This window comes from Serinus canaria, chromosome 11 (assembly GCF_022539315.1).
Source record: "Serinus canaria isolate serCan28SL12 chromosome 11, serCan2020, whole genome shotgun sequence".
Lineage (NCBI taxonomy): Eukaryota > Metazoa > Chordata > Aves > Passeriformes > Fringillidae > Serinus > Serinus canaria.
The window spans coordinates 12893372-12905708 of NC_066325.1; the positions used below are offsets into that span (position 1 = coordinate 12893372).

Here is a 12337-nt window from a genome sequence, read left to right on the forward strand (position 1 = left end):
GAAATGTAAGCAGAGGGACAAAACATTTTAAGTGATGTATAGGCTGGGGCAAAATGCATTTCAATGAGAGGCATAAGGAACTCTATCTGTTTGCATAAAAATAATTCAAATGTAAGTTCATTAGTGGTGTACAAGTACGTCACTAATGAGACTTGCCTGGAGACCAAAGTGTTCTTGGATTTAGAATAAGAACCAGGAACCAGAACCTAAAAGTAGAGAAAATCAAGCATTAGTACCAAGTAAATGGTTAATTCCTGGATGTGTTGTCAGCACCAGTGACGCACTGAGGCTGGATGCCTTCCAGAAAACAACACTTTAACTGAAGACAAAGAAGCAGCCTTAGCACAGAGGTGATCAGTGGAATGGTTTGGCCTGGTGTATACAAGGGGTCAAACTAGATGATTTAATGATCTCTTTTGGCCTGAAAGCTCTCTGTTCTCTTAAGAAGATAAATGAAAAAGCCCTTTCACAAAAACCAAGCACTTGAGATATGTGTGTAATGAACTCTGCTGCTTCCAGGGGAACAGGAGAGCAGGATCTGCAGGAAGCGTGACCTTGCCGCCTGCAGGCTGCCTGGAGTTGGTGGCCATCTGTTTGGTGGCAATGGCTCACCACCACTGAGGCCACCGCTCTCACGTGTGATGTTTCTCAGCTCTGGTTTTAATTGCCATCTCCCTGCATTTAACCAACATTTGCTCCTTAATCTCCATCAGGGTGAAGAGGCCAAGTGGTATGAGTAGCCTCCTGGGGAAGATCGGTGCCAAAAAGCAGAAGATGAGCACACTGGAGAAATCTAAACTGGACTGGGAGAACTTCAAGGAGGAGGAGGGGATTGTGGAGGAGCTGGCAATCCATAACCGAGGGAAAGATGGGTAAGAGGGACTTTACCTAACAGTAGTCCAGAATTTCCCATCACTTCCTTTACATGTGGAAAGCCCATTGCTGCCCACAGAGTTCAAAACCCGTGGGATTTCTTAGGGATTTTTTCTAGGGATACATAAAGCCAGCTGCTGTAGGCGTCACAGGGAGACAGGTGAGTCTGCAAACACCTATCACTCTCTGCTAACAACCTTGTGAGTTCTCTAAGTCCAGCCAATGTCTGGCTTTGTCATCTCTTCTGCTCATGGCATGAACTGGTCTAATGCAGCCCTTCCATGAGGAAACACAATTGCCTATGTTCTGTTCTCTTTTTTCAGTTTGGGAGGGTTTTGTTTTGTCCTTCAAATCACACGTTTCAGCTGCATCTGTCCTCCTTCCTCCCGCATAAAGATCTGTGTAAACCCAGAGCAGCTGGCAAGGTGCGTCAAAGATTATGGCAGCACTGGGCGTTGGTTGTGTGCATCAAGCAATGTTCACTCCTATGAAGTTAATGGAAGTATCATAAAAGTAAATGGTGATGCTGTAAATAAAACAGAAAGTTAATAACATGCACTGCAGGGAGTGATAATGAGATCAGAAGCAGCATTTCCACTACAAGTGCTTTGCTAAGCTCTGGGAAAACATAACCAGCTTAGTGGACAGCTCGTAAAATGTACATTTTATTATAAGCTGTTCTTTTACTGGAAGAACTCAAAGCTTCTGCATTCCAACAGATTGGGTTTTCTGTTTTAAACAGATATTTTATAACTGTCAAATTATCAAATAGATTTTTCAGTTTGGTCTTGCACCCTTTCACGAACACACCTTCTCCATCAAATCTCTCCTGATCTTTTTCTGGTCATGAAATAAATGCATGCCCTTGAAAAAGCAGAGCAATTCAGTAGGAGTGCTGCAGAGGAGCAGCTATTCCTCTGAGATCCCTGAAGTCTGAGGAGGTGCATGATTTACACCACATACAGGCGTGGCAGAGCAGTGTTTGTGTCATCTCTTGTGTGCCCAAACCCAGTATGTCAACTGTTCTTGGCCAGTACCATTTCCTTTCCCACCCCATCCGAGCAGGACAGCTTGCTCTTCATGCCTGGCAAACCTTTCCAATGACACTCACGTGATGGTCCTTGAAGGCTAAAGGGATCAGCACATGGAAAAGATGAGCAAAGCAGAGCAGCAATTTTAAGAGCATCTTTAATCTTGGACAGCTTTGGGTTTTGCTGCCTGTCACATCCCAGGCTAGAAAATCTGCTGAGCTCTTGGCAAGCGGTTTTTGTCATTAAACAAATGAGGAACATAATGCCAGGATAACTTTAGACACTCCTTATGAGTATGTTTATACTAGTCAGGCATTCAGTGTGAGGGGATCAACCGAGTATCTGCTCACTAGGAGTTACTTCCACCTTCACGGTAAAGGGAGAGGGGAGGAGCACCACAGCCCGCTGCATTTCTGCTTACAGACCACCTCGGTGTGAAGGGTGCAGTACCCTCCCAGAGCAGCCATCTCGCCTGGGGGGCAGGTCACACAGACACAGCTGCTGCTGGCCTCAGGTCATTTCACAGGAGCCTGTTGTCCCTTCTGCAGCTGCCTCTTCTCCTTTAATAATGTCAACCGTGCTCACCCTTCAGTGGGCAATCATTTACACATCTCTATAAAAATTGTAATGAGCTGTTGTTAACCCTTCAACCCAGGCAGGCGAGAGCGGGGCGCTGCCTTTAATCCCTGGTGCTGTTAGAAACCTCTGCTCCCCACGTGTCCTGCTGTGTGATTGTAAATGTCTGCCTGAAAAGGAAAGCTGCAGCCCACTCCTGGAGATGTTTGCTCGATGCCACACATCCTGTGCACTTACAGAGATGGTCTATGTGTGTCTCAAGGAAGGCAGGAAGCTTTACTTTTTGCTCAGGAGAGAAGACAGGCTAAATTCCTTTATTGTGCTAAGCCTGTGGAAGTTGCTGGAGCCCAGAGCTCTTCATACCTCCCTGGCCCTTCTCCAACAGCCACACCAGAACATGGCAACCAGGGGAGCAGTGGGGTTGTGGCATCTTTCTGCTGCCAGTGCCAGTTATCAGCCAGCCACAGCCTGGGCCTAGAATTCCTGAGACAGAGGGGACGTGCTGCCCCATGGCTCTGTCCTCCCTTGCCTCTGATTTTCCACCCCTTGTACCCCCAGCCCCCATCCAGGGATTTGCATTTCCTTAGGAGTAGAATCTGGGCTTTTACAGCCTGGCTGTATCAGGTCCTGAGGGCCTGTCCTGGATTTGACAGGAGGGGCTGGAGTAAGGAGCAGAGGCAGCTATTCCCTTTGCTGTTCATCTCTCTGATGTGCTTTATAAATGGAAATGTGTAGTGGCCTCTTAATTGGGCCACCTTTGTAGGGCAGCCCCATGGGGGAGCAGCCGGCCCCGTGCACTCCTGCACCGGGTGACTGATGGTGACTGACAGGGGACAGGCAGCACCAAAGACCCTCCCCAGAGCAGCTTGCAGCTGCCCTTGTTAGCAGAGACAGCCTTGCTCCCAGTGGGTTTACTTTGCTCTGCCGTGGATCACAGCTGCCCTGTTTCCAGGCGGGTTGATAATTTACAGGAAGCTATTGATTCAGGTAGCAAAGGTTGTTTAGACAAGCGCAGGACGGGTGTTTGTGCCTCACTTGTGCACTTTGCACCGTGCTTGGTGGTGCCTTGGTGTTGGCTGCACAGAGCTGGCTGAGCACAGAGCTGCCCTGCAGCTCCAGTAGAGGCTTCAGGGCATGGAGGGGCTTGTGCTGACCCTGCAGCTTCCCTGCTCACGTCTGTCTGCACCTCCAGCCCCTGTGTGCCTGCAGCACAAGCCAGCCAGGCCCCACGAGCCCCAGTGTATGCCCAGGTAGTGCCTGGGGGGTCTGCTCTGGTACCTAGAGCACTTCACTGTGGTCAGCCAAGGACAACGCCGTGGGATGACGTCGGTGGCAGTTCCTCCTCCATGCAGCGCTGCTGGCTGTGGCTGTGAGACCGCATTCCTGGTTCATGATCCATATCGAGCCCCCAGGAGGCAGGCCCTGCCCACCAGAGAGGCACAGCAGTTGGGGGGGAAGAGGAGAAGAAAGAGACTGACCCCTTGCTGGAGTTGATAGATGGGTCTCACAGAGGGGCCAAAAGAGCTTTGGATTCAGTAGGTTGGGCTGTTGCTGCCCAGGCCATTGGGGTGTTCCCAGATGAACATCAGTAACTCCTGTCCTTGTCTTCCCGGCTGGGGTTGTGGCTGGTGTTTAGCAGTGGAGGGGGAGAAAACCACACACCCAGTAGTTTGACACTGAGCACATACAGCGTGACCCCTCAGCTTCCTTCCTGTGGCCTCTCTGAGCCCAGCCCCAGGAGCCGGTCACCTCCCTGCTTACAGGGATGAAGGGAAGCGACACTCCCCTGCCTACTTTTCCTGAACCAGTGTGGGGAGGGGGCCTCAGTGCACAGCCCTCCTCCAGCGGTGAGGGGCAGGGGCCACAAAAATATCTCCTCCCAGCCAGCTCTTGGCCTGCATTGCACCATGCTGGTCCCTGCCCCTCGCAGCCGGCGGAGATGAGCTGACCCAGTTGTGTCAGCACGAGACGGGCTGGAGCTGCGATGGGCGTGGGTGGCAGCAGGGACGCATGGGGCTGTTCACCCGCTTGGGGGAATCACTCACTGAAAGAAATCTGGATTAATTCATTTCCTATGATGACTGGGTGGGCAGGAGTGTCAAGGCTGTCCCTTGCAGCAAGGGCAGAGGCTCCCTGCTGGGAACACATTCAGTACAGGTTCAATAGTTGTAGCATAAAGAATTGCAGAATCACGGAACAGTTCAGGTTGGAAGGGACCTTTAAGGGCCAATTAATCCAGCCTGCAGCAGTGAGCAGGAATTCTTTATCTAGATCAGATTGCTTAGAGCCCCATTCAGCCTGACCTTGCAGGGACCTCATCACCAAATGTTCATCTGTCTCAGAGAGACCACTGGTGGGAGAGGCCTTTGACCTTCCCATGCGGGCCTTGGGCACTTTGATGCACACCACCCAGCAGCCTGGAAAACCTGCAGAGCCTGAGATGCTCATCTTCCCTTAGGCTTTGGTCTTGCTTTCAAGCAGTGGGCTGCTCTGGTGAGCAGGAAAAGCAGTGACTGACAGAACAGCCAAATTCAGTAGTTCCCCACGCAAGTTTAATGACCTTGTCATGGCAGTCCAGTGTTTGCCACCCTGGAACAAATGCAAAACAATTGTGATGATTCAGTTACAGCTCCTGTTTGGAATTGCAATTTCACTCCTTCTGTAGGTTAATTAGTAGCACAGCCCCAGGCTGTCTATGGCAAGGGTTTGCAGTGAACTACATTAAAATTCAGCTGCATGCCATTAATGAGGAGCAAGGTGCTTTTCCAGGCGTAGGTGTGCCTTCTTCCTTGCAGCACTCAGGTGCCATGCTGAGGGGCAGCACTAAATACTCAGTGGTTAGAAGCTGGTCTGTGGCTGGGAAACCCCTGGCCTGCATCCCTGAGCTGCTGCAGGCTCGCTGGGTGGTGCTTTTTGCATCCCTAATGCTCCCTGTGCCTGTTCCTGGCTTGTATCGTGGGCCTGTCAGCTTATATTGAAGGTTGTGGTTGGGTTTGAGATGCTTTGCTAGGTGGTGCAAAGGCCTGCTCTGATCTCCTTCAAGGTGGAGCACATTTCTCAGCTGTAGGAGAAGAGCTGGAACCAGAATCAGTCAGTTCAGTCCTCTAGCCTGTGAGACCACCAGAGCTCTGGGCATCCCCCAGATGGCAGCCAGCAGGCCACAGAGCAGTTTTGGGGTCTGTAGATGTTCATTGGAGCAATCATTTCATGGAAAAAGAGGGAGGGAGACAGACAGTGCTTTCCCTCCCTGTTCATCCCTTCAGGTGGGGTTTGCCCCAGGCTGGGGCCACACAGGCACTGCTCACAGCCTCTGCCTCTGCCTCCTGCAGGTACATCGAGAGGAAAGCGTTCCTGGAGCGCGTGGATCACAGGCAGTTCGAAATCGAACGCGACATCAGACTGAGCAGGATGAAGCCCTGACGTGCTGGGGGTGGCCATGGGGGACTTTGCTCCCTTCTGTGCCCCAGGGCTGGCTGGGGGCTGCCGGCCACCAAGGACCGCCAAGCACAGAAACTGTTCTCTACCCAAGACTCAGCCTGTATGTCTCAACGTACAGGGTTTTCCTTTTACTGTAATAGTTTGGGGAGGGTATTTGTCAGTGGACAGGAGGCACTTTGAGGGTTAAATGGCTCAGCAGCTGATAGAAGACACTGGTGTAATTCTGGCAACAGCTTTCCAAGAAGAAGAGGTGGTAGCACCCATCCTTTACCAATCCCAGGTGCTTCTGGCTGCAGGAGGAGCTGCCAAGGCTGGGAGAGTACTGGCATGTTTGGTGGTGAGAGTGGAGCTTCAGGAAGGTTTCATGGCTGCTGTGCATATTCTGTGGGCTGGAGCCCTTCTGCCTGCTCTGCCAACCCCGCAGCACTCCCTGCCCCTCCGCCCTCTGCTCCTGTCCAGACAAAGCCAAACTGTCTGTACTTGTTTGTGGGGTCTGATGATGCTGGGGGGGGTTAAGCAAGCTGGTGAAGAAATCCTTCCTTGTTCACGCTGTCAAGAAGATGGGAGCAGCTGCAGCAGGCAGGAAGGGCCAGGATCTGAGTGTTCACGTGAATAAAGTATTCCATCCCAATACTTCTGCATGCTGGCAGTGTGATTTGTGTGGGAAGCAGAGGACAAAGAAATTAAGGATCACATACAGTAAGGAGTGTCTGACAGGAGTCATAAAAACCTCTCTCAGAGGTGCCCAGTGTGTGCCCTGAAATCAGCCTGGAGGTCAGAGCAAGTGCTTGAATCACCTTCTCATTACTGGGGCTGATGGTGCAATGAAACCCAGAATTGGGGATGGTAAGGTCAATGTTGTCCTGTAGCAGTGCTGCAGGAGTAAGGAAACTTATCCAAAGCACGGCCACTCAGGGACATCCAGCAAGTGCAGCTGCCTGGGAGGGCAGACCAAGGCGCCTGGATGTGGAAGGAGCAGCTGGAGCTGGAGAGCCGCAATGCACCATCATCCCAGCCGTCCCTGCTGGCCTGGCTCCGGTGGATTTGGGCAGCTCCCCATGTCTGGCCTGTGCACATCCTTGGAGTAGAGTTATTCACCAGCGTTTCCCCACGGGATGCTCTGGGCCTGCTTGGTGGGGCAGCCCGTTCTGGTGCTGTGCTGGGGGGAAGCAGCACCAGCCCCATCCCTCCTGCCCACAGGGTGAGCAATGCTGTTGCTGCCATGGCCCCTTGCCTGCAGCTCTGAGCACGGTCTGAGCTCTGGGCTCATGTCTGCTGCTGAGTCAGCCCTTGCTCTGTGGCTGTGCTGCAGGATAGACCAGAACAAAACACCACGTGCTCAGGGGAGCTGCAGCCTTTGGCACCCGATTCTGTACAGAATCAGCTGTATTGGACCTGCTTAAACAAGCCTGAAATTGGACAGAAACAAAACAACAGAGTGATGACATGTTTTCATCTCCATACACTTTCAAGCCAGTTGCTGCTCTGGCTTAGGTTGCAGAAACAGCCAGAATCCCTGTGCAGGGCACTCTTGTGGGGATATCTCAGCTTGGGGCTCCTGAGTTGCAGTAAATGGCCCTGGCAGGACCTCAGTGTGGGCTGTGGAGAAAGGCAGGTGCTGCTGCAGTAGTTTGGCTGCTCTCTTGCTCAGAATGGTACTCAGTGCTGGACGATCTCCAGCAGCTTCTCCCCTTGTGTGCTGTCCTGCCCTCCTTATAGGGACCCTCCCAACAGTGACCCAAGGCAGCCCAGGCTTGTTTTGCTGTGGATCCCTGAAGATGGTGAGATGCTGAGGTAGCCACAAGCAGGGCTGGGAGGGCTGGGCCTGCTGAGTGCTGAGCAGGCAGCCAGAGAAATGGTTTGCCTATTGTTCCGCTGTTGCTGATGAGGAGAGGAAATATTTAGGAACATCTCTGCCCTGTGTCGCCCATGACTGTGAGATGCTGGATAGCATCAGGGAAGGGTCATGTCAGCCCTGCACAGGCTGGGACCCCGTGGCATCTGGCTTCTAGGGGCTGCCAACCAAAACCTTTGCTGCAGTGTGAGTATCCCTGCTGTATTCCAGGGATGTGCTTTCTGCTCCTGGAGCTGGGCAGCACCAAGTAGGTAAAGAAGGGAAAATAATTCTGTGCATTGTATCATGAGCAAGAGCAGTATGGAGATGCAACAAGTACCCTTGGAGATCCCAAAGGCCAGAGGCACCAAACCCAGCCTTGTTTTTAAAAACATTAAGAGCTCCAAGCTGCATCTGGCTCTGGATGGCTTGGGGCTGGCTTGGGATTCACATGGACGCTAATGGTGTGTTAAAGGGATGTGGCCAGCACAACCTCCCTGGTATGCTGGTGAACTAGGAAAATTGATGACCTGCAATTTATGGGATCCTGCCTGCCAGTCCCAGCAATGCTCTTCAGAAACCGTCCAGAGTTTTTTCTTCTTTTCAGCTGAGCAAATGTGGAAACGCTTGAAATCTTGGAAGCAACCTGCTGGAAAAGGGCAATGTAATGGCAGTGGCCAAGAGCCTCGACTCCCCTCTCTGCTGGGCTCCCCAGCTCGTGGCAGCATGGTATGCCCAGCTCAGCTTGAGGATGCTGGGCTGCAGTGCCAGCTCCTGGCCCAGCAAGCTGGGGCAGGCTTGGTGGGATGGCCAGGAGGCAGCCTCCAGCCTGGGCTGATTCCTGGCATCCTCCACGCTCCCCAGCGTCCCGCGTTTTTGCTGGGTTGGATCATGTATTCCTCGCCTCTCTTTCCTGAAGACGAGGAGTGATTTACAGGTCTCCAGAAAACACAGCTTGGCTGCTTTGGAAGGAAAAAAGAAAACAACCAAAACCCCTCTCTGCTTGGTATTTCCACTGCCCAGTCACCTTCCCATGAAGGGGGGTGGCCCCAGGACCCACCAGCCCTCAGCATCCCCACCAGCCCTTGATGTCCCCAGCAGCCCTGCACTTTCTGTGAGGAGCAATGTTCTCAGATATGGGTCCATCTTTTGAGACATTCCCACCTTGAGCTGTCTTCTCTGGGAAACTCACGTGTTCTCCGTGGGCTAGGACCCACTCTGGGCATTTGCTTGGGGTAATTTTGGCCCTATAAGGAGTCCCTCATGGCCAGAGCATCACCTCACCCTGAGGAGCTCCCCCTTCCCTGGCCGCCTGAAGGGGCCCCTTGTGCAGCTGAGCCCCAAACAAGGCTCCAATTGTGTCTGTGTGTCCTGATGGTCGGGGCTTCTGCCACAGCATCCATGTGCTGGGGCCATGGTAAAACCAGCTGTGTCCAACCCACACCCACAGGCTCAGTTTTACTGATCTGCTGCAGTTTGTGGGGGCTGTTACAGGGCCACGGGAATCATGACAGGGAGGTAACACTGTGCATTGGAAGCTGCTTCAGTGAAAGGGACATGGGAATAAATGTTGGCATGGGAGGAAGTTAAATGCTGGCTGGCTGGGGGTGCATCCCGTAGCCCCAGGCTGTCCCAAGGACCACAGTGGGATTCATGGACAGAGCTGCCATCAGGCAAAGTGTGGCAGCTGGGAGAAGGAGGGACCAGAGCATGGAGCTGACCTTAGGAGCATCTCCCTGCAGCCAGGGCAGCAGTTCCTTGAAGGGCAGAGCTGGTACCTGGAAGGTGATGCTGGCGTGATCATATCCCCTTTTCCAATTTGTTATTTTCAGCCTCTTCTCACCTCTCCTTCAGAGCAATGTCCCACCCAGCAGCACAGTGGGATTCTGTTTGCAGTGTGTTCAAAAGTAATGGGGAGTAATGGAATGGCCTGTGGGTCTCCCACCCCATTTGAGGGTCTCCACCCCAGGGCATCCTTGTGCTGGCACTGACATTTGAAACTCAGCTGATGGCGATGGCACAGCCAGCCCTCCCTGCTGTCAGCCCTTCCCTCTCCCAGCAGTGAGCCCCAGCTGGGGGCGAGGATCAGCGCCAACCCTCACTAGGGATGAATGGGGAGACAAACAGAGCTGCTACTGTTGGGGCAGCCTGAGGCCTGCAGTCTGTCTTGGCTTTGCTGGAGATGAGGGGGTGCCCTGCAGTCCTGTTCTTTGGAAAGGCAAGCAGCCTCCCCCAGCATCTTCTCTCCACAGCTAAGAACCAACCCAGTGCCACAGAGAAGCACAGGGATAAATCCTGGTTGTGATCCTGTTGGGTCCCGTGATATTACAAGCCAAGAGAAATGTCCTCATTATTTCCAGAATATTGAAGTCTAATAAATCCTGTCCTGCCTTATAGGATTTATTTTTTCATTCATTGCTAGGAGACTCAGTCCTGTGTAATCCTATTGCTGCTCCAGGAGGTGGGGAGCAGCTTTCCAAAGCACAGACCTGGCAGGGCTGTGGGCAGGAGCAGAAAGACCCAGCTGAAGCTGCTGGTCCCAGCAAACATCCCAGTGCCAGCCCATTTCCTGGTATGTCCCACTGTCCCAGAGCTGTGCCCTGTGTTTGATTCACCAAAATGAATCTCATCCAATGGTTGGGGCACGGCTGGGCCAATTAATATGGCATGGCTCAGCACAGCCTGCTCCCCCTGTCCCTTGTACATCTGCCATGCTCCCCCAGATCTCACTTTGGAGTCCTCCTATACCTTCTCACGCCATATCCAGCAGGAAAAGCTGCATATGGTGGGCCCAGCCCAGCCAGTCCCCTGCCCGTGTGGAGCCTGGCTCACCGTACACCAGGGACTCTCTGGAAGACAATGACAGACCCATGATTATGGCTGGAAAATTTGCCACTGAAGTGTTTTCCATAGCAACCGTTGCTGGGCCAACCTGCATCCCAAGGAGCATCCATCCCAAAGCACCCAGCCCTGTGTCCAGTGGAGCTGGCAGGGAATCACAGTGTGGGACTGCTGGGACTGCCACCAGCAGCAGCACAGAGATGCTCTGGCAGCCAATCCAGCTCTGAGCATCCCCAGTGCTGCAGGGCCCCTGTAATGCTCCACTTTTCATCTTTTTTTTTGGCATTTCATTTTCTCAAAGGTAGGAGAAGCCTAAGGAAGACCTGCTGGTGCCTGTTGCCCCATGGGTGCTTGGCTGGGGAAGCAGGGATGTGCAGGAGCTGTTGCCAGCTTGGGGTGCTCAGCAGATGCAAGCAGTGATTTTTGGCTCTGATGGGCCAAAAATGGGGTTGAGTTTGACAGTGAAAGCTTTGATCTGAGCATCAACACAGGGAGAGGGAAAAGTGATATTCCCACTGCTTTCAAGTCCAAAAGCAAGAAGCTTATGGCCCCTCAGCACCTGCCTGAAGTCATATGGTGGCAGCTTCACCCTGGGGACACATCAGGGATCCCAGGAAATCCTCACTGTGGTGGGCCCACACTAGACTCGGGGTCTCAAAGGGAAACACACCCTGGTTTCCTGGGATCAGCTGCAGAGTGGCAGAAGAGAGGCTGGGGAGCCTGGAGCCCATCCCAAGGATGCCCCCGGTGCTCAGTGCCTGTGCTATCACCACTGTCACCAACAAGAGGAAACCACAGTGCTCAGGCTGCGCCTGCCGGGGCAGTTGCGGTTTGCGGGCTGACCGCAGTCCCTGCCACCACCGGATGTCTCCCACCCACAGCTGTGCCTCAGTTTCCCTTTCTGCACTGATACTCAGGGACACTTGCCTCCCAGCTGGGGACAGTGGTGGTGGCTCAAGTACTGCTTTCTGGGGGAGAACATGTGTTTGCAATCCAGTCTCAGCTCTGCCGCTGCACCCTGGTGTGGCCTGAAAGTAACTCTGGAGGGTGAGAGGAAATGCCGTGATGGGGATGGCGGCCAGGAGGCACGGGCACGGTCAGGGCACATTCCTGGCCTGTCTCCACATGCACCTCTCACTCACTGGCATGTGGCTCTCACACAGGCCCACTCGTTGCCCACTTGCCCATGAGCTCACTAGCTGCAGGCACCCCTTGTGTCCCTTCCCTCGGCTCCCTATGTGCTCTGGCTCTCCCCCACTTGGGGAGCAGCACGGGTGTCCATGCAGTTCGTGCATGTCCATAGGTCCTGTGCCCCCACGCAGCCCCACATGTGCCTCCCACAGCTCCCAGCTGCAGCCGCCCTCCCAGCCTGCTCCCAGCTCTCTGCAGATGGTGGCAAGGACTGTGGTACAGCATACAGAGATGCCAAACCCAGGCTTACCAGCTGTTGGACTGTCCATGGGCCATGTTGCCAGGCTGTTGGAGCAGGCCAGACAGGCAGCTGTGGTGTGCCACAGGTACCGTGGTGTGCCCTTTTGTGCCAGGTGTCCCATGTGTGCCAGGGTGTGCCATGTGAGCCATTGCACCTACAGCTACCCATTACCTGCCCCCTGTATGCCCCTGCTATTATACACCATCCCCATTACACACCCCAGAACTCCCCAGTTACCTGTTACCCTTTATTGCACACCCATTGCAAACCTGTTACACACCCATTAACCTTTAATAGCCTTTTATCATTACA

General features: G+C 53.3%; 1 protein-coding gene across 1 annotated transcript in view; it reads left to right on the forward strand.

The window, feature by feature from the left end:
- The window catches only part of CFDP1 (craniofacial development protein 1), a 60975-nt gene extending 54424 nt beyond the window's left edge, over positions 1-6551 (forward strand). Inside the window, exons 6-7 of the mRNA XM_030227746.2 lie at positions 714-872; positions 5810-6551. Of these exons, the coding sequence (XP_030083606.1) occupies positions 714-872; positions 5810-5900 (250 nt within the window). The 3' untranslated portion in view covers positions 5901-6551. The remainder of the gene's footprint in view (positions 1-713; positions 873-5809) is intronic.
- The last annotated feature ends 5786 nt before the right edge of the window (positions 6552-12337 follow it).